Source organism: Phyllostomus hastatus, unplaced genomic scaffold (genome assembly GCF_019186645.2).
Source record: "Phyllostomus hastatus isolate PE091 unplaced genomic scaffold, TTU_PhHast_1.1 phas_scaffold_1674, whole genome shotgun sequence".
In the NCBI taxonomy this organism is placed as follows: domain Eukaryota; kingdom Metazoa; phylum Chordata; class Mammalia; order Chiroptera; family Phyllostomidae; genus Phyllostomus; species Phyllostomus hastatus.
The window spans coordinates 1,339,211-1,365,412 of record NW_025334011.1 but is presented as its reverse complement, the minus strand read 5'-3'; the positions used below and the strand labels follow the sequence as shown (position 1 = coordinate 1,365,412).

General features: G+C 36.4%; 1 protein-coding gene and 1 pseudogene across 6 annotated transcripts in view; one reads left to right on the top strand and one right to left on the bottom strand.

The window, feature by feature from the left end:
* Nucleotides 1-1,341: 1,341 nt before the first annotated feature.
* The window catches only part of SLC4A4 (solute carrier family 4 member 4), a 327,443-nt gene continuing 302,582 nt past the window's right edge, over nucleotides 1,342-26,202 (bottom strand). For 4 of the 6 annotated variants that reach the window (XM_045858122.1, XM_045858123.1, XM_045858124.1 and 1 more), the window contains 5 exons: nucleotides 15,065-15,133; nucleotides 12,496-12,669; nucleotides 9,681-9,842; nucleotides 6,235-6,314; nucleotides 1,342-5,599 (listed from right to left, as the gene is read on the bottom strand). In XM_045858122.1, coding sequence (XP_045714078.1) covers nucleotides 5,494-5,599; nucleotides 6,235-6,314; nucleotides 9,681-9,842; nucleotides 12,496-12,669; nucleotides 15,065-15,133 — 591 coding nt within the window. In that variant the 3' untranslated portion in view covers nucleotides 1,342-5,493. Of the gene's footprint in view, nucleotides 5,600-6,234; nucleotides 6,315-8,200; nucleotides 8,298-9,680; nucleotides 9,843-12,495; nucleotides 12,670-15,064; nucleotides 15,134-26,202 lie in introns of all 6 variants that reach the window. The other 2 variants (XM_045858119.1, XM_045858121.1) reach the window with 1 other exon arrangement.
* On the top strand, nucleotides 16,985-19,423 carry LOC123831192 (annotated as a pseudogene).

The window sequence follows — 26,202 nt, the reverse complement described above, 5'->3', positions numbered from 1 at the left end:
CAACAGGAGGGATTTTCCTCAGGAGGAACCCTCCTTCACCTGTGGAAGGCTTCCCGGGCAGTGAATCACCTGGAGTTTGCTACCACGTGGGGGACTTTCTCCCTCAGGAGGAGACCTTCTTCACCTGCCGAGTATAGCCCGAGATTGTAATGGCATGAGAAAGAATCTTTTTTTTCCCCCCTGCAAGAAGGGCTTTTCATGCTTGTGAGCTGCTTATCTCCAGTACCCTGGAGATAAGCAGCTCACGGGAATTTTTCTCTGGTGGGTGAACCCTCACTTTGTTGTGTGGTCTTTTGCTTCTTGTCTTTGTCTCTGTTCTATTGTCCTACAAAAGATGTTTCATAGGGGAGGACACAGGCATCAGTCCTATCAACCTGTTGTCCAGGCTGCACCCCCAAACTGATGACCTTGTGGATACCAGCCTCTATTTCGATAAACTGCTGCGGGTCTTCATATAAAAACTGGGTGCAGTTTTTCCTTTTGTCTTGTCCTATGTCCTGAGAGCTTGGGACCAGCAAAAACATTTCCCTCTGGTCTCCCTCCTCTGGAAGGTGCCCTCCCCCAGGTGCATTGGGTGGCCTGTTGGGGAGCCTGGAGAGTTTCTGGCAACTGCATCCAGTGGAACAGAAACACAGGCATTCACCACAGGCTTGCGACCAATTGCTGTAGCCAGTCAACTGGCAACTTCACGCCGTTTTGTCAAACCACCGTCAGCTCTCAGAGGAGTTCGCCATGAGGGGTCTCAGTTCATAAGGGGCCTTTGGCGTCTCAACCTTTGTTGCTGTGCCACCTCCAGTAATGAAGGAGTTTTACTGTCTTAGACTACTCTGAGAATGAATTTTCTGCATCTTGGTCTTTGTCTTTGGTTAAGCCAAAGCAGGTGTATTGATATGACTTGCTATTGAGATTAATAGATCTTACTGTCAATAGCCAGACAATAGATGCTTTGAATTGGAGGAACCTCTGACCTGGGACATTTTTAAGAGAGCTCTCATCATAACGGCTATTTTATTGGTACCTATCAAACTGAAATATGGATACCAAGAAATATAATGGCTAGATTCCTTTATTTGAGTAAAAGAAACTATATAAAAGGTTTGACTAAGGAAAGGTTAAGGTAGTTAGATAAGTTGATCAATCTATGATATCATTTAGCTGGCAACTCAATTCTTTGAGGAATTCAAAACAATTTTATCCTCTTGCCTAAGGGGATTAAAAGCAATCTGGGGGCAGGGACTCTGACTTACTCATCTTTGTATTTCCAAGACACCCAAAGGAGTAAAGTCATAGGCACATAATAGTTATTTGAAGAGTTAAAAAGAAGCACTTGACACGCATAAATGCATAAAGTTACTTTATTTTAAGTATACATTTAATTTTGAAAAATATAAATGCTAAAATATCTCATCTTCTTCATCTCTTAATTCCATAAAAGTCACAATAGAAAGCTTCATAAAACTGTAAAATACTATGTTGTTATAGGAATTTTAGGCTTTATATTGGAAAAAAATTATTAGTAATATATTGAAATGTTTTCTGTTCTTTATCATTTTGTTCCACCATGTTGATCTACTTCATTTAAAATAAAAAGATGCATCATTTCTCCAAAGTTAATAAAGACTTAAGAGAATAAAAATATCTGAAAGTGCATATTGATTCTGAAAAGTAATGTGTACGAATATGTACCAGCCATGAAAATGGCTAAAAAGAGGCAACTATTCACTCTTTTCACATTGTAGGAATGGGACAAAGTCACTTCTGGCTCCAAAAGTTTCACTGGATGACATTAGCCCTGAGTTGCAATATTTGCCTAGGAAATAGAATTCAGGAATTTTGTATGTACCCACAGAACACAAAGAAATGAGCCAAGAAATAGGACATATCCAAATGTCAGGTCAAAACACAAATCGATATTTGCATTTATCACAAAACTTTATTTCAGGCTGCAGTGAAGCTCAATGAAATCATCACCTGAAAACTTCCCAGGCCCTTCAGATAGTCAAGCGCCATAAAATATCATTTGATTGTATTCAACCACTTGGTGCCACTGGGCTTTGTGCTCATGCTATGAAGAGCAGCTGTGAAATATGGAATAAATAAGAAAATCTCATGTTCCTGCACCAAAATCGTTAAGTGGTATGAAAAAAAAGGATTGAAGAAAGCTTTGTCCCATCCCTGAACAATGCCAACCTTTGTAATACAACTCAAATAGTTCTGGTTTTTTTTAAAGATAGTCAGCAGTCAATACATTTCAAGTACTTTAACATAGTTAAAAAAAAAAAAAAGAACCAAAACTCGGAAGACAATCGTTCACTGTATCAAACACCAGTATAGAGCTGATAAGAGATTTACTCTATGTGTGTTGGTGCAGTGCATAAAATAGACACAACTGCACTGCTGAAGGCAGACATTACTCCCTCTCCCCCATTTTTGAAGTGGGGGCCAATTAGGGAGGGTTTTTTGCTTTACTGCTTTAAGCCTCCACCCCTTACCCCCACTCCACAGGTTGACTGGAAGAACCTTCAGGAACATTACTGCCTATGGCACACAAAGTTATTAGGGTTCCAAGTCCTAGTTTTACCCAGTAGAGAAGAGTGACTTTTATCAAGAAAAACAGTACCTCCAGGAGATTTTCTTTCAAATGCAAAACCAGAGACTTTTTTTTTTTTTTTGCTCCCTTAAGGCAGACTCTTGACCTAGTGACCTTTCCTCCAACAAAAAATCTATACCACCAACCGACCGTATGGTTCTGGTTAGCAAGTCTCAGTGTACACTTAGTTCTTCTAACAACTTACATTTCTTTCTCCATATTCACATCATGGAGGAACATTGTGTAAAAGTTTACTAGTGTATTCTGTGTGTCCAGTTTACATAGGAACAAAACCACACAATTTGGTTACTCCTTAAATAATACATAATTTCCATTAAAATAGAGATAATTTGGTGACTCTGTGTAGGCTTCTGGTTTGGTTTGTTAACTGCTTCTATTCCTCGGAAAGTTATGATTTTTAAAATACTTGCCTGGGTTCCAAAACATTGAAAAGATTTGACACTACTAACTGATCCTTTTAGCTAACATAATGTACTATCTTGCATTTATATTGTGAGTATCAACCTGTCACTGAATAGGGACCATAAACAGAGGTGCGGTTAGCTTTTAGATCTGCTCCAAGGCAGAAATACTGAGTTAAGTAGTTTTAGGAGTTCTTTGAAAGGAATGGAAAGTGGCATGAATCTTCAAATATTTGATTCATGATCAAAAAATTAAATTATTTTATCTAGAGAATTTATAAAACTGAACAAAAATGTCACTAATTTAACAATATCTTAGGTTAGGCTCAACATATTATGCATGGTTTTTAAACATATAATTGATGCTCCCATCAGTTAAAAAAAGAGAAAAGCGACTTATTTTATTTTAGGGTAATTACAAAAGCTAGATAATATAGAGTAATCACTTCAAGGATGGCTGTAAATATAAACATGATGCCATAATTTGTTTGGCATGCGAGGTTTTAACAAATAACAGGTAATTTGCCACCTTACTTTGAATATAAAAATTTCAGGTCACTTATGTCTAATTCGTGTAAAATTGAAAGTTTTAAGATTATTGGATACTATAAAAGTAATAGTTCAGGATAAATTTTTTATAGTCAAAATTTTAAGAGGACAGAATTATAACTCAATAACATAAGAATTAGTGGGAGTCAACATATATATATATATATATGATGAAACTAAAACAGGCGGCTTCATCCTGTTTCTGTACCATCCCAACCACCTGTTTTAGTTAGGCTATCTCACGGAATATCACTGTGTAAATTCAAAACTGAATCCAACATTTAACTCTTTTTAATGCAGATTCATAATACATAATTCAACCTATTAAAACTTTATATTTGAATAACATTGTAATTTAGTTAAGATTTTTTTTCTAATTTTCAAATTATTAACTAACACATACATATTCTAAACCTCCCAATCACAAGGAATAATTGCCTTTCTATCCTAACAAATGTGTGAGTCTATTAAAATGTATACACATATACCTCTGCAGTTCCATCTGTAGTCCTCTAAACACTTTATAGATGTGAAAATAGTCTATTAATATTTCTATGGATTTTGTATTATAAACATGGGCTATTTATACTGATGATTACTGATATCGGGATAATAAAATATATTCACACTCATTTGCACAGTGGTAAATCTCCTGGGCCTTTGATGGATTTTTCATATGTGGTTTGAGTTCTATGAAAACTGACACAAGAAGCTGCATAACTTTGCCCTCTGCCCACCATCATTCTGTCCCTAACTTTGCACATGTGTGCACCAGCCACACACAGAGTACATACACAAACACACAAATATTTCAAAATGAAAAAATGTATCTAACAATACTGCATAGGACATTGACATGGTAATACAATTAGCATCTATGCCCGGATACTACTATTATCAAAACATTAGTTATTTCCGTTATGTACGAGTTTCTCCCTTCTTCCCCAGTCTCCTTCATAGAACAGATAAATTTCTTTTAAAGAAAGAGAAAAATGGATGGTTAGAAATGCAGTGTTTTTCATCTGATCTAGCCCTCTGGCTTACCCTAAAGATTGTGTATTTGTGTTTATGTGTGTAAAAATCACATTATATACAATACAATTTTTACAGAAAGCCTGGCAGCTACAAATAAGAGGTAGAACTACTCAAAACTATGTTTCCTGCTGCAGGAAAAAATTCATTTTTCTTTACAGTAATTAAAAAAAAGTTTAAAAAATTGACAAAAAATAAGTTGCAGGTTAGGCCCCATAATTTAAACAACAAAATCTTGGAAGAAAAATATTCTTCAAATGTACTCAACAGATAAGTTCATTAAAGGGTTAAAAAAAGTTGCATAGGAAAAAGGGACATTCCAGTACTTGCTACAATGATGGCAATAGTTTCTCTACAGGAAATAAAGTACCGTTAGTTTTTCTTCTTTTGATAACTCTAGGATTAGGGTTCATAAGCAAGAGCAAGTTAGAATAGCAGCACTTTGCCAGTTCTGGAGAGCTCTATAAGCAAGAAGAAACTCTGTCTGAAGGTCAAGGTTTGTTTTACTAGACAGAGTGACAAGCCAATAAGCACAGCTCCACAGCTAAAGTGGTAAGTTCCTTCAATATTTGAATAAAAGGTGTTATAAAATCCTTAATACTTTTGCCCTCTGCTTAAAAAGGAAAAGGAGGGTCTGTGCGTGTCTTGTGTGACAGAGGAATTTGGTTGTCTGAGGACACATCTGAAAGTACAAGGACAAAAAGGGGACACATCAGATGTTGTTTTTAAGGAATGGTGCACTGTTGTCTTAATTTTACCTTTGCAAGAGAGAAGCAGAGAGAGCACTGTATTATTCGGCCAATGGCCAAAAACCAAAACAAAAAATTAAAAAATAAACAACCAGACCAAAAACAAGAACATGAACAATAACAGTTGTTAGTGTGAAGAAAGACAAACAAGTTACAATGTAGTTTCTGTTCCCTTGTTCCTCCAGAAATAATCATTGTCTTCAGGCTCAAGCTCTATTCTGATTTGAGGCACAACTTTTCCTGGAGTTCTAGAAGGACTAGAGAAAAAAGAAAAGAAAGGAAATAGTAAGTAAATCAGAGTTCCTTTATCATCTGTCCAAAGCACTGTACAGAAGACAAATGTGCCTTTCTTCTTTTGAAATACCTATCTTCTCTTTTTGTATTAAAAACATTTTAAATGGGATGAAGGTAGCAATAGAGTCGAGATATTCAAGTAAAAATGTTATAAGCTCTCATACCTAGACTTAAAAAATAAAAAGACATGAAGAAAGTATTCCGGGATTTCACTTTTTTGGTAAGCAAGTGTAGGATCTGAACTCTCTAGAGCCATGTTAAGAAGAAGGAAACTCCTGGAGAAGAGCTCCCAGGAAAGGCAGCTACCCCTTAAATTGGAAATAAGATGGAAATACTAAGAGCTGACATCGATGCTGGGCGTTATCTAAAGGATACTGAAAGATCTCAGTATTTCTGAGAGAAAGGAGAGTATGTCTCTTAGACAACTTTCTACCAATGAAAACTGGGGCAAGGTTTGATGATTGGGCAATTTATTTAAGATAAATTGTAGAGAGGAAGGAGAACAAGGTGTTCTGCCAATAACCCGCCATTGACTCCGTTTCTGTGGGGCAATCATCCCACAGAACAATATAAGTAAAAACACTGGGCTGTTCTTTACCTTGGCATACCGAGTGACTGAAGAAAAGGAATTTTATCAGCATGATGTGTGGCGTTCAAGGAATGTTGGTGATCTCTCTCCTGGAAAAAAAGAACCTTTGGTAATCATAGAGAGTCATCTTTGGTAGTATAAAAAACTAGAGTGAAAATGAAAACCTCCATAAAAACTGATGCATCTTTCACAATTGGGAAGAGTAAGAATGGTAAGTTTAGATAAGTTCAACAGACATTGTGTGAAGGTGAGAATCCAAGCAGTGTGATGACGCCCAAACCACTGTCTCCTTCCCTCTAGGTATTCTAGGAAGAGTCACCGCTGTGCTCTTCAGGGAAGGGTTAGGAGCTGAATCATGTTTAGAGGTGAAAAATAAAGCCAGAACACGGTTTGAGGAACCTGAATTCAAAAAGGAAAACTTAACTAAATCCCACTGATAGAATTGAGAAGAAACTAGCCTCAGTTATAAACTATAGGTTACATGCAGATTGGACACTAAAGGTGAGAGTGTTTTAATTCTTTAAATCTCATGTGATGGCTAGCTTCCAAGATGGTCCCCATGCTCCCTACCCCCTGGTATTCATATCCTTGTATAATTACTTCCCACATTGTACCAGAGTTGGTTTGTGTGACCCAGAGAATGGATGATATACTTCTGAGATTCAGTTATAAGAGATTGCAGTTTCTGTCTTGGTTTCACACTCTGTGCTCACTGGCTCCGATGGAAGCCTTATCGTGCCTGGGCAGCCCTATGGAGATGCCCACGGGCCAAGGAACTGAAACGTCCTGCCAACTGCCTTGTGAGTTTGGAAGCAGGTCCCAGTTCCAGTCAAGTCTCTAGACTCAGCCCCGGCCGAGAGCTTGACTGCAATCTCATGAGAGACTCAGGCCCAGAACCACCAAAATCATCCAGTCCTAAATTTCAGAATATCAGGAAAACTACATTAGAAGATACGTGTTTGTTGTTTTCAGCTGCTAAATTGTGCAGTAATTTGTTACACAGCAGTAAATAACATATATGTATTTCTCATAAATAGTTATTCATTTCAAACTTTTTCTGGTAAGCTATTATGGAAGTTGAAGTGGCATTGTCAAAGAGAAGTATGAATGTCTCAAATGTCTTTTTTCCTTCAGCAGATCGGTAGATTTTGAAGTGCATCTGGATCTACAACAACACATTTTCTTCAAATGAGAACTCAGAATGAAAGTTAGTTTGGAGGCAATTGCTCCTTGCTATTGGAAAAGCTTGAGATACACTCACTAATGTTACTACGGATGTTTTCCTCTTTTTACGGGGGCCCATTAATTACAAAAGAAAAGGCACAGGTCAGGAGTCATTATGCCCCAGCCATCAAGCTCTTACCTCGGGGGTGGGGGGACAGTGCAGTCACAAAGCTCATTTTGAAATAGCAGAGGGGGAATGAAGAAATTAGGAAGAAAATCCACAAATCTTATAAGTTACACCTAAAAAGTTCTGTTGATAGTTTACAATTGCCAATTAAATTTAAAATAGCAAATTATTGCAAATTCTCAATATTAACAATTGATTCAGTGATCATTGGGAGAGCATGTTGCAATTTCTCTTTTGAGCTGATCTGGTAACTGGCTGAATCCTAAGGAAGACAAACAGTAACAGACAGTGAGGTAGTACTGTAAGCTGCGATTCTAAATATCAGCCGAAAAAGAAGAATCAATGAAAATAGGGTTATAAGTTTAGCAACTGAAGGAAGCTGGTGATAACTTAGATCAGAGAAAAGACTACTAAACAAAAAACTTAAAAGGGTATGGGTAAAAGGAAGAAAAGGGAAGCTCAGAGAATGTAAAAATGAAGTTTTTAAAAATAAGTATAAACCTTCACAGAGGAAAAAAAGAAAATACAGGGAAAGTTAATGTAAATGATAGTTCTAAAGTTTTGTTTTTCTCTGCAAGTGCAAATCATAGTAAGGCAGGCAAGCAAGAGGTTAGTTCTACTCACTGTCGGAAGGTTTGCTATCACTTAGGAAAGGTTGCTGTTCCATGATGTCCATTGGAATTTTTATACTTGGAACTTTTTCTGAGTATGGGCAGTCAGACTGTGAAAGAAATTCATAACAGTTTTAAGAAAGGTATACTATACAGTCCTCTCTACCGTCCAGAACTGATTAAGCTGATTGTGTTATCATTTACACTAAGGAGAAAAGCCTTAGATCTGATCATTCCCACTTTGCTAGCTTTTCAAATTCTACACTATCATTCTATGTCATATTTGTTTTCCTCTCTTCGGAGTTGATGGGATTGAGTCAATTAAAACTAGAACCACACCAAATGGAAATCAATACAAATTGGACCAATTGGAAAGCTTTTCATAGCAAGATTCCCAATGAGCAAATATTTATGGGTTTGTTGTATTGTGTACACTTAGAAAAATGACTTAACATTTCTCAGTGTAAATTTCCTCATCTGTAAAGTGGGAACAAAAATATATACTATAAATAGCAGTTATGGCAAGGAAGGACAAGTATGCAAGATTAATCAAAATGATCAATTATAGAAAACACACCAAAAATTAACTACACTCCCACTTTAGGATGGGAATGCGGATACTGAACTATGCAAAAAATCCAGAACAAATCTTCACATAAAAAATGTCATTTTGACAGTTCTTTCAAAAGGCTACTGGGATAAGCTCTGTGTGTGTGTGTGTGTGTGTGTGTGTGTGTGTGTGTGTGTGTTAAACAAACCTCAGCTTTTTCCTAGCACTAATTACAGACTCCTATTGGAGCACCTGTATTTCTGTGAAATGGTCTCCTAAAGAAAAAAAATGGGCATTTTATTTTTCAACTTAATCACCCAATTACAGGAGGATCATCTAGACTCTGAGATTAACTACTACAATTTTGTACAAAGACACCAAACTCCAATTCCCTTGCATTATTGAAAGGTTACAGTTATAGAGAAATAATCCAAAATCATGTCAAAGCCCCAATGCAAAGGTAAGTACAATACCAGAGAACTTTGGTTGACAGCCTACTCAAACGTAGATCATAGGAGGCGAGGTTACCTGCATTTGTACACATTAGCTTTAACATTACGTAAAACTGAGTTATCTTACATTTAAATCTTGGAGTGTCAATAGCAAATCAAATACATTTTACAGAGTTACTAAGCAAATAATTTTATCTATGAGATTGGAGATTGGAGTTCTTTAGAAGTGATGGGCTTTTTTTGTTGGGTTTTAGAAGTCATGTTAACATTTTCAGTGTATCAATAGTTTAAAAAAGGTTTCAGAAAATACAAAAAAAAAACCCTAAAGAGAGAAAATAAAGGGCAAAGGAAGGTGAAGACTAGCATGTAACATGGCCAGGCAAGCATTGTTGGAACTCTGCCACACCTCTCACAAAAGGGATAAAAAAAGTCAATGTTTCACATTTGTTGCTTTAACTAGCCTTCCTTTGGAATTTTGGAAAGTGCCTTACATCGTCATTGTCACTGTCCAGACTCCCTTTCTTCTTTTTCTTTTTCTTCTCATCCTCCTTCTTTTTCTTGTCCTTTTCTGGAATGACATCATCGAGGAAGCTGAGGTCGTGCTGGGAGAAGAGGTAGTCCATGCCTTTTCTGACAGCTACAAGTGCCAAGATCTGGAAGAACAAATACAAAAAATATGAAAGAAACCAAGTCAGATAAAATCATCACAATATAAATACTATCCTGTCAAAGGCAGTTGAAACCTATTCTGCACAAGGCTGGAGGATGATGGAGCTCAGCTTGCTGACATGGGCTTATATTAAGTGGACCATAAACACTTTCTTCAGGGAGAAAGTTGGTTCATAAAAGTTTTCATTGAAACTCACTTTGTTTTGTTCACCAAAATGTGCAAATTCACTTAGAACTTCAATGTGAAAGGATTAGTTTTTAAACTATTTTCTTCCATGTCTGCTTTTAAATAAATTAACTAAAAAGTTAAACAACCAAATAGCCTGCATTTGATTTGTAATTATTCAAAATTAAAACATTATACAAGGTTTTGAAAACTCAAGAAAATCTGTGTAACATACAGCATCCTAAGACATCTTCAAAGTATTAATAATGAGGCAGTAGTTGAATTCACATAGACCATTTAAGCTACTGGGTAACTTCAAAAACTACCATTAATTGAATACTTACTCTGTTTTAGATGCTGTACTAAAAGTCTTAGGCAGTATTTTCTTATTTATGCTCACAACAGACCCAAAGAGTAGACACCAAGACCTCCATTTCACAGCTGAGGAAACAGAAGCTTAGAGACGGAAGTCTGTCATCTAAGATCACTAAACCCAGAAAAAGGAAGAGTATGAAGAGGCCTAGCTGTCTGCCTCTAAAATCAGTATTCTTAAAGTCCCTGTCTTTGATTCTATAAATAGCTCTTGAAGATCAGCTTCTGAAGGTACTGTGAAGATGTCCTTGCTCAACAATAAAATTTGTATGTACTAGGATACAAGGATCATGACTCTGCTTCCAATAAACAGTTGTCAGTTGTCTTTACCTATGTCCTCTCCAGATAGGTTTCTTCATTTCCTAGAGAAATTAATAACATCTGCCCTACTGCCATTACATGATTCTTTTGTGATCAAATAAAAACCCTCAAAAGAAAAAAATACTTCATAAAGGTAAAACTTTTTTTTATTATTTAGCACAAGTAATAAGTGATTTACTGGATATATTTCAAATTTACCCAAGTCTAACTTTTTTTCTCTATCTTTGTCAAAACTAATAAATAGGTAGATTATACCAACAGGCAAATGGGAGTCATTTCTCACACTCACTGTGTCTTCCAGTAAGTTAGTAGAGTTTAAGAGAGGGGTTGGGGGACTGAGTGAAAAGGTGAAGGGATTAGGAAGTACATATTGGTAGTTAGAAAATAGACATAGGGATGTAAAGTACAGCATAGGAAATATAATCAATAATATTGTAATAACTATGTGTGATGCCAGGTGGGTACTAGAAATATCACAGGGAATATTTCATAAAGTATATGATTGTCTAACCACTATACTGTACACCTGAAATCAATACACAATAATATTGAATGTAAACTATAACTGAAATAATTTTTTAAAATAAAATAAAAACCTGGCTGGTGTAGCTCAGTGGATTGAGTGCGGGCTGAGAACCAAAGTGTCACAAGTTCAGCTCCCAGTCAGGGCACATGCTTGGGTTGCAGGCCACGGCACCCAGCAACCGCACATTGATGTTTCTCTCCCTCTCTCTTTCTCCCTCCCTTCCCTCTCTAAAAATAAATAAATAAAATCTTTAAAAAATAAATAAAATAAAAACAAAAAAGAAAGAAAAAAGATATAAGGCATCATCAAGCAAATACATCTGACTCTACAAATATCACTAGTACTTTATACCATTTTTCCTGCTTCCCTGGAGAAAAAACAATTATAAACCACAAATACCCCTAAAGCAAAATAAGAATCCTAGCTAAGAGAATTTTTATAAAAATAATCAAATATGGTTTATGTATGAAAATTCTGTTTTCAAAGCCATAGGGCAACGGAGCAGACATGAGGCTGGCCCTGGGACTTGTTTCAAGGGTATGCGTGTGCCTGTTCTTACTAGGAATGGAAAGCTATGAGAAAGTATAAAATTCAACCTTGAAACCAAGTACAGAGCTAGCATTTTCTTCTTTTCTTTCTTTCACTTGTGACTCAGAGGGGAATATCAGTTATTTTACCGTGTTTCTTGTCATTTCATAGCAAGGATAAAGAGCCCAGACTTAAACTTAGCATGACACACACTAGCAAGAACTTCAAAAACTACACTCACTCCATTCCTTTTAATTTTAACTTTCCTAAGTTGCCCAATTTGTTCACTGTTATTTGAACTGAAATATGCCATACTTTGTTAGACCGATTCTGTTGTACGACAGTATTTTAAAAATAATTAATGTGTACTGGTGTTTGCTATGTGCCAGGCATTATGTTATATATTTGATATTTATTACTAATGCTCAGAATAACAATAATGATGCATTCTCCATTTTACTGATAAGTTAATGACAGCTCAGGGAGGTTCACTGACCAGCATGAACCAGTACTGGTATCTAAACTCAGCTTAGTCTGACTCTGAGGTCTAGTGTAGACATCACACACATAGGAGCCTTAAGTTACAATTGAGCAAATCAAAGGGATTTGGTCAAAGCTGGAAAAAAATTGGAACCACACATAAAACACAACTGTCTTCCATATTATAATAACTACACGACACAGATATGACCTCATGGGTAGGTTCAATAAAAGGAGTCCTTACCATGACTGGAAAAATGATAGCAGCCACAGTTGACTTGAGAATCCAGAGCAGGGCTAGACATAGCACCTGCAGGAACGTGAACAGGTGGACTCTGCGCAGAGGGACATGGCGCAGGTAGATAAAGTCAGGCTGATGCTTCAGAGGCATCAGAAGCAGCTTCAGACGATCCATGAACTGGGGAGGAAAGGGGAAGAGAGAGCAACTGCATTACTTTAAGAGCTGATACACAAAGTCATTTCCATTATGCCTAACAATCTGCTAGTGAGTTATATTCTGTAATTTTGGGCGAGCAGTGTCTTTTTCAGAGGATAGTGTTCATGGAGTGTAGAAATTTAGCCTATCACAGTTAGACACTGTATGACTTCTAATTTTTATTATTACTTTGCAGGAATGTTATGCGGATATATGAGACAAAGTAGCCACCAAGAATAAAGTCACAAAGCAAAGTACAAATTCTAGATGCTCATTTCCTGCTTTCTATTTATACTCTCTGAGTCTTAGGAGAGATTATCTTGTGATTCTTTTAATAATGATACAATGAAGTAAGACACCTAACCCATGTATCTTACTCTAGCTTTGCCGTCTTATCTGCAAGAGGAGAAGATGCAGCTATAGGTCATTTACATGTCAGGGAAGTTTCAAGGATATAAAGAAGCAGACAACTTGAAAATGGGAATGCATTGGTATTTTCATAAATTCCACATTATCTATGGCATCACTTCACTAATACATTCAGTAATGCATTACCATTTTTTAAGAGAAAAGCCAGCTGAATATTGAGTTTCAGAGTGTTAACTAGATATTTGAGTTCCAGAGAGGCTCTCACACTGTCATGCATGAAGAGGTATTAAAATGACTGCCGAGCACCTATGTGCCAGGTGCTGTGCTTCAAAGAATAACTGTTGGGCTTACATTATTGATGATATTAAGGACGATATTTTGGTACCTATCATAGAATCTTTCAGATGAAAGAGGCTCAGTACATAACTGCTGAATTAAATTATATAAGAACTCTAAAGTAATGCCTCTGCTTTATTTCTGGAGAGAAAGGAGATATGTAAAAGTAGACTACCACAGACAATGATCTTTGAAGTGATTTCCTAGCTAAAATGTTTTCTTTCTTCCTCCATGGCTATTTTTAACGGGTTGGGGGCCTTGCTGCTTACAAAGATTGGGTTACAAAATTTCTTGCTAAATCAAATCTTGTCAAAGGTCTAAAAGAGGAAGAATCAAGAGAAAAGGAAGACAGAAAAGGCAATAGGTTCAACAGCACCACAGAATTTTAAAAATCTACAAACTTTCCCTTCAGCAAAGGATTCTTCCCATCTTTATGAAATTGACTTTTCTATTGAATAAACATGAACTAAGCTCTAACCATCAAATAAGCATCTAGAATGCATAAAATCAAACTTCTCACCTAGATAGACATATTAAAGCTAAACAAAATTAAGAACTATTACTCTGAAGGTCATATTAATTTTATATTTTTCTACTTAGAATAATAAAGAATATTTATAATACCAGGTACAAATGAAATATTTTTATACATTTATCTTTCCAAAAGTTTTCTGGGCACAAATAAACCCACATTCATATTCATCTAGTCCAATCAATGAAGAACCACCTTGTATTTTGTAACAAATACCCAAATAATGAGGAACTCTACCCAATGGGCCTAAATAAGGAAAAATGAAGTGGCCTTTTCTCTTTTGGGGAGTCTGGCCACTTGCCCAGCTCCATCTGACTCTAAAACCAAATTAATCTAAATTCAATAAATGAAAGTAAGAACTATTATGGAGGGGTTTAAATAAATTCTGAGGATGTTCACAGAACATGCAGTCTTTTCCCATTAAAACATCACTAAGTGCTAAATAAGGCGACAATTAACGAGGTGCCAGAAAGCGGCAGAAGCACTTCCAGTTTCCTCATGCCAATTAAATTAAAACTCAATTGAAAGACAAAGTCCCTTACAAAGTTTTCCCTAGTGATTTTTATAAAAGGGGTCAGTTTTACCAAAGTTGTGAATAGCTGAAAATTTCAACAGAAGTCACACATCAACCACACTGACTTTATTTTTTTATTGGTTCAAAACTTTTGATCATTGAACTCAGTCATGTGAAAAGCACATCAAATAAGAATAGCCTGCTCTTAGTGCGGGGTCAAGGCAGGTGGATAAGTAGCATCTCAAAGAGCACAATGAAAGGGCTGCTTTCCTTTCTGAGATAAAAATAAAGAACGAAGAAAAGGAAAGAAGAGAGAAAGGAAGGGAGGGAGGGAGGAAGGGAGGAAGAAAAGAAAGGAAGATGGATCATATCTGTCTTACATTCCTCATCAAATGACCTTTAACAGCCTATTTTAAGAGCAGGTAAGTATGATAACATCAGTTAACACAAGCTAAATTTGTTCATTAATTCATAAAATGAAAAGTAGGTGAATGGTAGAGAAAGTAGAAAATGAATGCACTTTTAAAACTTGACCAATAATTAACACTTTTCTTAAAGATCTGTTACTGGACTAGCCTTACTACTGGGAAAATACAACGATCCTTAGATTGCTATAGAAAACCTACCTGGACACCATTGAGGGATGCTACCCCCATATACAGGAACACTCCATAGAGTACAGGCATGGGGATAAACTGGGAAGGAAAAACAATGGAGACAGGTTAACAATAATAATAGTAAAGACAATAATGGGGAGGGACAGTCTGAATAAAAGCTAAATCTGAAACTAAAAGATAGGACATAATAATGCAGTGTGCTTTACTAATCATTGGTAAACTTCTAAGCCATTTGTACTAGAAATAAATGGAAGGTGAAGGAGACTTTCAGTTTTCATTTGATGCCTATTTGAATTTTTTTTATGATGATCATACATGACCTTAGTAAACTTTTTTAAATGGGGAAAAATGTTTGTTTCCCTTTCTGCTTAAAAGGAATGGCTATGTAAACCAGACACTTGCCTAGACCTTGAGACATGGAGAGAGAGGTAGAGGATCGCCTCACTCCAGAGACCAAGCTCTTTTCCCAGCAGTTTGTTGATTTTTTCCCTAATAATTTTCACCAATTGATCTATCAGCTTGGTGTCTAAGTGCCTCTTTCCATTAAGAAAATATCAAACGACTGTCCCTTTTCTTCCTCTCAGGAATATTGAGAACTGACTAATGAGAACACTGCTTGAAAGGAGCATCAGGCATCTGGAAGCAATTACACACAGGGATTCATAAACAGCTTTAGAACTGAATTAACACGTTTCATGCTTTAATTAGCAGAAGTCTTTTTTACATTAATACATAGTGTTTTAACAATGGGAAGTTCGCTGTGATGTTCCTAAGTTTTATCTATTCCTGGACACTTGAAGTGCCCCTAGTACTACAGAAACAAAGCAAGTCAAGGATGACTCCTCCTGAGAAGTCTCCTAGCTGGACTACAAAAGGTTCTCAAGCTTCTTTTGCAAAGGAGCTCAAGTAATTTCAGGAGGTTTCAAAGCTAAAGTACTAAAACCACAATCAGTTAAGTCCAATCTTACCTAAACTACATAAAGGAGGCTATTGCAGGCCAGAAAACAATATGACTTAAGAGTAATTTTTAAAGAACTCTTGCATGTGTTAAGTGAAGCACAATTTCCATCAGCCTTTCTTTGTGATTACCTAAAACAGTTCTGTATCTGAGACCCTTTGACCACTATTGGGGAAATAGTAAATTCCAAAGTCACAACTGTCTCCAAATGTTACTGGTTGTAGGAACTGTTAAGTTTATATGGAGTAAGTATACTTATTTCTATGAAACATCACATGCTTCTAAAAAAAGACTAAAAATTTCAATATAGGTAATTTGACCTTCAGCTCAAAGGAAAATAATGACTCTGAGGGGCACAGTGAGTGGTGGGGAAGCCACGTGTGCTGTGATACCCAACCGTCACCGCAAAGAGGCGAACTCATCCCACTCAAACCCACAGAGATCTGACATGTGCCTCTACTGCTTTTGGAACGTGTATGTTTCCATTCCTTACCATCACTGTGCAATTTTACCAAAAAATAAAAATGAAACCAACAATGTCACCATTCTCTAGTTTTGGCACATATCTTAATTTTTAAATAAAATATCTTCTTTAGGCAAGGGCACTTCCATTTTTCCTTAAAATAGGATGATGTCCTTCTTGTCATTTTATTTCTAATGTTTCAGGAAGAAAAGAAAGGTAGAAGGGGGAACAGAGAAGTACAGATCATGAGAAACTGGTTAGAAACCCTGCAGGAGTTACTTGTTGTCTGTAAAGTGTTTTCCAGGCTTGAAAGAAAGTACTCACAAAGGTGATCCTGGCCTATGACCACCCCTCACCTAAGCTTAGCTAATATTATCTCTACTGCAGTTCTAATGCAATGCGAAGGCAAGTTGTGCCTTGTTGCTTAGGTCTATTGTTTCTGAACTTTTGATGACAGATATTACTGAATCTGCTACAAAATAAAATCAGAAGTCATCAATAACTCAGAATGGCATGGGGTATAGGTAGAAAAATAGCTTTAGGTATGAAGATATTTTTCAAAATCATCCCTTGTTGAAAAGGAAACAGTACGTACGAGGAAGGCTATTAATTAGACTTTAAGGCAACTTCACCGTGATACAAATGCCTAGTGAAATTCACCATTTTCTTTGCAAAAATGCAGTACCTTAATAAAAATCTTCCAGTTTGGAAATCTTGGTGAAATTTAACAGAATTACTAGGTTATAGGATTTTTTTTATTGGATTTGGTTCATGAGTCACATCAAAAGGTCAGTCTTTAAAAATTCATCACAATACAATCATTCATCACAATAGAAATTTCCCAAAGGAAGGAAAGAAGGATGTGTTTTTAAAAGTTAGGATCCCATTTTAAGTTAAAATAACATAAAATACATAGCAATAGGAGGTAGACATTTCTACAAAGCAAGGCAAGAGAAATTAAAACACAAGGTTTAATGGGTTTATATTGCCAAATGATAAAATTATGCAAAGAAAATTATATAATCAATTATATTCAGAAAACCAAAAATATAATTATAAATAAATATTACAATGCCTTTAATAAACAAAAATGAAAAAAATTAAGTGGTTGATCCTACAAGCAGATAGAATAACGAAACTGCAATGAAGTCAATGAAGATGATTATATTCAGACTAGGTCATATTCAGACTATGTCAGTGAAATTTTCAAATTCTTGTGGTTGTCATTCCACTTTTCATTTATCCCTTCCTTTGATTTTCTGATAATGTTAGATTATTTCCATAAGAAAAAATGCAATAAGGTGAAGTATAATAAGAAAGGTTATAGTCATTCACAGCACAGACTTCAGTACAGGAGTGAGGCCTCCAGGAGAACAGTTGTGTGTGTGTGTTTGTGTGACAGGCACTGAATGAGCTCCCAATTAAGAGCATGGGCACTGAAATCAGACAGGCCTGGGTTCCGATTCTGGCTTTGCCTGTTGTGGAACGTGGAGAAAATTATCAACTTCTCTTACTCTCAGTATTCTCATCTGTGTAGTGGTTATGCTAAAGATTAGATAGCACAAAACATCTAGTTCAGGGCCTGGCAGATAATACTAAAAAATTATAAATGTGGCATTAATGTCATTATCATCAGGATCTTCACCAGCAAGTCAAAAGCCTGCAACTGTAAAGCGCAATTCTCTTTGGTCTCTCCATGAGGGGAGTGGGGGTGTGTGAGGAGGGTTACAGGGCAGGATATAGGCCAGAAAGATGGGTGCAAAGATCAGACTTGAACCTTGGTTTTGTTTAAGCTCTACAATATTGCTTTCAACTATAATAGCTGGCTTTAGGAGCATGTTATTAAAATAATATCTTAATGCCTTTAAGCCTTAAAAACCTGGGCTAGTAAGAAAGTTGCTGACTTTCCCATCAGTACAGTTAAGTCCTTGGTAATAATGGCTTATGCCAAATTTTCTCACTGATAATACTCCAGGTATTAATATTGAAAATCAATGTCATAGATAATACATAGAGAGGATCAAGAGAAGATGTACCAATTTTGACAATTGAAGACAACATTGTTTTTCAATCAGCAAAAATACTAAACTTTTTAAGAAAACAGAAATATAATGCTGATTATGAACTTTCAGCAAAGCAAGGGGCAGATACACAGGCTTACACTGCCCTCCTTGAAGAGAAGCATCTTTCTGTAGTGCTTCTCACATTCTGGGTGGAGAGTGACCATTACTGGCTGTGACAAAGCCATCGTTTGCTTCACAAATTCCCTTTCCCTTGAGTTTGACCCTTCCTAGAAGAATGTCTAAGGGAGTACTGACCAGGATTTTCCTGACCAGAATGAAGTCTCCCCTGAATGCTCTCTGAAAAGTGGTAGCACAGGTATCCAGAGATGCCAGAGACACCCAAATCCTCTGTCAAACAGACTGGGATCATTTCAATTTGGGGTTGTTTTCTTTTCCTTTCTTTCTTTCTTTTTTTTTTTTTTTTGAGCTACACCTTCTACTTTGCATGCCTATGTGTTTGCTTTATTTGAACCTCTTTATAAAGTACGCTCCCTTCAGGGTCAGTTACAGGAACATGTGAAACAGCTCTCCAACCTGCATCGATTTTGTGATGACATCCTAAACAGTTATTTTAGCCTTAGTCTTGGAGCATGTTCCTGTGTGAACAGAAGTCAGTAGCAGACAGATTTGGGTGAGGTACACTGCCATGATTCCACTACTTGAAAACTGATTGCATTAGACGAGGCATTGCTCCCATCAGACAAGAAACAGTAGAAGCAAATCTGCAGAAACTCACACTACTTGTAAATAAGGAATCCAACATGATGGAAAAGATGGATGACAATCTTCGCCAAAGCCCTGAGCTTCCTCCTTGGAAACTGACAACACTTAAATTGACTCCAGCAAAAGAAGAAAGCGATTCCTTACAGTATCTGTCACCCTGACAGCCATGCACTTTATGTCCAAAGTCATATGACTATGGCAGTAATCTCTTATACTGAAGTGTGCAAAGACAAGAGAAAATACCATTAATTGGTGTGAGGCCAACTCTAAAGCAAGAGAAACTTTCTATGACACCTATTTTTTAAAATTAAAAAACTTGTGTTGTGGCTTGGCAATGTACTTTAAATGCCATCAAAGTAAATACTAAATGAACTTGGGAAAAAAAGCAAACACATTGTAATATATATATACCTGCCTTAATCTTGACAGACTTTTGCCTTTGCTTTACAGGTTGCTGGCCAAAAGCTACAATTCTGTTCTGAATGTGCACTCTTAATTTATTCAAGCTAATTTATTTATTTAGTTTTCTTAGACCAGTATGAATATATCTAATATGTGGCTCTGGCTGGGCCCTTTTCTTGTGTTTAGAAATTTGATGACTAATTTAGACATTAGGAAAAATACATTATCCTAATATTCTATTTACTTCCACAGAAAAAGCCTGTCAGTAAAAAGCAATGAGGAATGTCCTTTTTAATTATGCTCTCAGAAGACTAACCTTTAGGGAGGTTAGTACAATATATACATAGTAAAGGTGGTGATATCTAACATTTACCTAACTACATGCACTTCAATGCTACATTAGTATTTGCAGATGTGTTCAGCCTAGGTTAGTAAGGGCTCTTTGAGTTTATTGGGTGAATGTGCCAGCGTTAGACCTACCTATCTGCACTATATCTTCAACTCTGGTCATCGCTTTCTTCGATTGATTTCAGGAGAACTGAATGTGTTGCTCATCATCATTATGCCAGCCCGTAACTGCTCAAAAGGAACCCCCACCAGAGTGATAGAAGGATCTGCTGTGTGCCAGTCCAAGTGCATCACACTTGCCTCAGACCAGTGTTCTTTCATGAGAAGTATACCATGTAGCCAAAAGTTTTATGACAACTAATTATTTTTATGTACTTTAACTACAGTTGAAGGAGCCAATGGAATAATCATGAAGAGCAGTAGATTTTTAAGAATATCTTCTATTTATTGTTTGCTGAACTGTTAAAGGATGTGCTGTGCAAGTAATTTTACTTCTAATAGATAGAATCTTATTTCAGTGGCTGAGGTGCTTCTGTTACCCTAAAACCACTTTTGGGGGTTTGAAAATATAGGACCATGTTTTTGATTAGCAGCTTAAGAGATTACTATGGTGCTCAGTCAATCTTATCACATCCTGCAGAAACTCATATGTTAAGAAAACTGCTTTGTAGTCAAGATTTGTCTAATTTGAGCTGAGTGGAGCTCAGCTGTGTTTGACCTGCATCCTCTCAATTTGTTCTGTATTTGGGTAGTTATTTATACAGGAAGCTTTAAGTCCTTGTAAATATTTCTTCTTGAGAGTGAGAAACAAGGTGGTTTTCAAAATCTTGTTCATCTGTTTGGATGCATTTAAGGAAAGTAACTAATGAATTTCATATAACTTTTGCAACAGGTGGGAGAGAGTGTGTGTGTGCATGCATTATGAATTAATCTTCTATTATTTTCCAGCAATCTGAAATATGAATGAATACTCTGTATTGAAAATCATGACCAGAGGGCTTTATTGTCCTCTAGGACTGATGTATATTGGAGGAGGTTGATTAGCACATTAATCAGACATCTATTTATGCTTCAGTCAGGGTTAGTCATTTGCAGTTATGATTCATATTAAAATTTCCAAAACATATTTGAAGTGGCTTACAATTTTCACACACACGTAAAAGAGGACAGTTGAAATTAGTTTTGGAAAAATAAAAATTTTGTGGGAGAAAGAGCTATACCAACCCTAACAGATTATAAAATTGATAAATTTGATTCCAAGTTTCTCCACTGGCAAAAACAAAAGATAACACTGGGTTATGTGCATGTTTCTGTCAGTAAAACTACTAATGTCTCTGAAAAAGGAAATGTGTTTCAGTTTTTATAAGAATGTGGGAGATTGAGTTCTTACAACACACAGACGTGTTGAAAATTTAAGGATGTCATTTAAGAATAACAGATATTTGCCCTTTTTTAGTAGAGAATACTGTAAATATGACTTAATATTTTCTTTTGGTCATTCCTGCTATGAACCAACTTTAGCCTTACACTACATCGGCCATGATGCTTCCAGAATACTTTTCCTAAGATGCAAAATGTGATTCAGATAGGTGAATATTTACATGTTGAGTGTTTTGGGTATAAGCCAATGAGATGCTGGGAAGTTATAACTGAGCACAAACCACTCCAGAGATGCGCTGCTCTTGGAAGTTCTTAGAAAGAAGCAATTTCTGGACTGGACAGAGAGCTTCTGATCAGCCTATCAAGATGTGCTTTGTATAAAGGATGAGTTTGTTGAGATAAATGGTCCATAGTCTTAAAATGCAGTAACCCACTTTTTTTTTTTTGAGGTGGTGGTAGAGGATAATATAAAAGGAACTATGCTTGTGTTTTTGTTTGTTTGTGATATAGCACTAGAACATTGATTGGTCAGGTAATTCCCCTATGATAAAGATCCCACATCAACTGTCATCAGTCATCCACAAGACACCATTCTCATAACACTAAAAAAACTGTAAAGCATGGTGAGAACAGTCATTCCTTCACAGTGCTTTCCCAACCTCCCTATGAAGGTTGGCATTGACAAGCAAAACAAATTTGAACTTAGGCATGTTTGTATTATTTTGGTGGTACTAGAGGGTTGGAGATTTTACATTAAATCCAGAGCATTTTGGTTTCAAAAAAAAGAAAAGAAAGAAAGAAAGTTGCTGACTTACAATCTGGTCCCTAGTCACTGATGAAACTGTGGAGTGAGCTATGATGAGTTTATGAAAATGTCATCTTTTTCTCTACATAAGAGAATTGGAAAATGGATCAAAGAGGCTGGGAAAGATCATCTCATGGGAAACAAAAGTGAATGAATTCTATGACAGCAAGTATTGTTTTATTTTAAAAGGCGGTACACTCTGATGGTTATGAAATCAGCCTTTGGACACAGAACTGCCTAAGTTCAAATCTTGGCTTTACCATTTAAGAATTTTGTGACCTGACAAGCTATTAATAACTTTTCTTATCTGTAAAATGAATATAACTATGAATATAGTTTTGGGTTATTGGAGAACTAAATTTTAAAAAGCCTTGCACCAATGCCAAGCTCAATAAATGGGAGCTACTATTACAATCATCGTCATCCATCATCGTCATCATTACTGTCGTCAGTCTCCCTTTCCATGTTAATGGGCAGAGTGTGTGGCATACTGTATGAGGTCAACCACTGTTTGCCAAATACAAGTTAAACGTTACCCTCCACATTTTAGAACACTAAACAAATCTGAAAGGTAAATTTTAGCCGCTCTGCCTGTTATAGACAAACTAATTCAAGCAATGGCAACAGAAGTAGCAGGGAATTTTACATAATCTTTATTTCCTTAGGCTTGTTAGAAGAATGAACAAAGTAAGCTCAAGGAACTACTTTCATCTTTTCAGTGCTCTTTAGTCTCCCCAAGTCTCCCATATAGAGCACTAGCTTAATAGGCAATATTTCCACTACAGAAACACAGATCTCAACTGTTTAACCAGCCTGGAAAGCCAGTTATGCCTGCTTCCTAACAGTTCTGTACTGAATTAGTGGTGAGATGTGAGGAACGGAAGATGCAGCTGGCTAAGGTGAAGGGATTTCCTCGTGAACTTAAAGCTAGTACACTATCTTTTCTATATTCTTCCATGTAAAAAGAGAGATTTTGACAGAGAGATCAAAACAGATATCATCAGCCTCATGTTCAAAGTAAGCCTGCATGACTAGGCAGAGGGAACAACTTCCTATACTGCTTACTACATGGGAGAAAATTACTAGGATCATCTGAGGCCACTAAACTTGTGAGGGATGAAATGGTTGAGCCATTTCATTTTTAAAACTAAAAGTCACACATTTTTCTTGATCCCATTCACTTGATCTGCCTTTCAAGGCAAACTCTCAAGTAAAACCATTCTCTAGAGTTGTCACCTATGCCTTTGAAATACACATAGTCACATGCAAAAAGGTTCCCTCCTCCAACATAACCCTGCTCATGCCTCTCTGTGCGAATCCTGAGCTTAACTGCTAATTTTGACTTTTAATCGGAACTTTAGATTCAGTTGTAACTTAGGTTTTAGTTTGAATCTTCCCTCTAAATCTTCTTCCTGTGTCGACTTTTTGAATGAGCTAGAAGGGTTCTGCGGTAAATCCATACAACTTACCAAATTTAATGATAAAAAGGACACATGAACTAAAACTAGCTCACTTGATCACATATGATTCTTAAAGTAAAACTACTCTTAATTACTGAAGGGAAGAATCACGGTAGTCCTGGCTATACTATTTTATTCTTGTTTTTAAATCTAGGTTTCCCACAATAGGTTGGAAACTATGTTAACAAGACAATTTCATGTCCCATAATTTGGGCAGGATCTTCTGTAACACAAATGCTTGCTTGACTGCTTTTTTCTCTGATTCCTACAGTGACTCTTTGCATTGACCCAAAATGCGAAGAGAAAATAGACACAATTATGGACTCCAGCAGCAGAGTGAGGGCAAGCCCAAGCATGGATTACCAAGGGAGGTCAAAGGGAAAGCAAGCTCTTGGTCATTGATCTCTTTGATCCTTTACATCTCTCCTTTTCCTTTCTCAGTATTCTAATTTGTTCCTGTAGATAATAAAATGCTTTGCATATGTGGAGCAAAAAGAATCCTTGTAAAATGATGAACAAAAGGGCTTTCAGATTAACTCCTCTGCAGCCATATTTGGGTGCAGGTTCAGAAAATAGGAAGAGGTGTTGTTGAAAATCTGAGTTTTGCATCTCGTCCTAAAAATAGCAGCTTATACAGTATCTATTATCTGTGACCCTTCAAGAATCAGACACGATTGCTCAGCTAACAGATTATCCAAAATGAAGGCTAGTTTGCTGTAATAACAACAAAAGAACTTTTTAACACATCTGACTTTTTTGAATTAGGGTTTTATACTGCAGTAATGAAAAAATAATATAAAAATTAAAAATGGGATGGTGTGATGAGTAAACACAAACTGATGGGAAGGTCTCTATACTACCCCATGGAAGTACAAGAAACCCTGTAAAAGAAACATCACAGGGTGTCAAGCAAGCCCACCTCCAGGGACCCCAGGAGCAGATTCATCCCCAGTAGAGCCTCCATCATGGGGTCACAGCTGCCTGCAGAGACCTCTCTAAAATCTGATCTCTCCGGATGGGGTCCCACTGCCTACGCAGTAAAAGGCCCTCACTAGATTTTTCCACCAGTTGATGTGCTGGCATCTCTGGGACAACAGAGGAACACAAGGCATTCTGGTCATAAAGCTGATGCTGTAAAACACGACAGCTTCAACCCCACCCCACAATTCCTGTGCACTGGCAAAAGCAACAGAAGATGTCCCTCTGCCCCTGTGAATAGCAACTTTCAACCTGTGTGCTGCAACAATTTTTAAGACATGCAGTACCTAACTATTTCATCGGGGGCACTGACCTCTTTTCCCTTAGATTGTCAAACAAAAAAGGGAAAACAGCCAACACAGAAACAGCCATTGGTGTGAATGAATCAAAATTATGCCTATTTTTTTGTCAGATCGGCAAAAAACACATTGGTGTCTGCATAATTTTAGTAATTAGTTTACGTTGCCATAAGATGAAAAGGGATGGAAATTGCTGGTATAGAACATAAGATCCATACTTTTTTAGGTCCTCTCTCTATGACCAAAGAAGAGTTTTGTAAGGTTATTTTTAATTTTACTATTCCATGTGTTGCATGAGATATACGTTCCTCATGGCTGTAGTCAGAAAAGATTTAAACCAGTTAATTGACATTGTGGAAACCAAGGCTAAAAGATGAGTATTTAAATCTTTTAACTGTTCACCAGGTATCTTGTGCATAATGTATGCATTAATCTAACTAAGTACTCTGAAGACAAAGTCAGCCTTATCTATATGTTGAGAAATTATGATTCTATTGTTCTCAAATTCATCTGATTGGCCACTGACATATAAATGTTCTAACCTGAGAGGCATGGAAAGCTTTTGCCTTTCATCATCTTTCTTGTATTGTTTGCATTCTTTACAAGTGTGTACCATTCCATTACTAATGTAATTAAATAAGTATTTTAAAAACTTTAAAAATTATAATTGTTTAACAATAAACAAAAATTTTCAGAAAAGAACTTTGGGAGGATATTGTTAATGGTCATAGTTTATAGCTGTTATGTTTATAGGTGATTTTGGGGTTTGCACTGTGGTTCAAAATGTAAGATGCAAATTATCAATAACTGACTAGTATCATTTATATAGAAAAGAAAAATAAAATGTTTGTGTCACAAAAGAAAACTGGAAGTTTCATGACAAGTATGTACTAATCTTAACTTTCTGTTTTAGTCATATTTCTATTTCTAAGCAGGCTTTCATATGTAATTTATATTTATCTAATTAGGCAGACATTCGCGCCATCAATCAAACCTGTATATTGACTGCCAGCTTTCTAAATAATCTGCCATGTCATTTTTGTCATTTTCAAAAGTTCAGTTCTAAGTTTTCTAACTATAAATCAGTAATTTTACTCTATTCACTCATTGTGGATATTAAGCATTTTTATCCAAAGGAAATAGAAATAGTAACAATTGAGAATAGGAGAAGAATTACAAAATGATTATCCTGAGTCACTCATGTTATTCAAGAGTCTAATATGGGGAAAGAGGGGAAAAGGACTTACGGACAAGGAAATAGAAAGTGA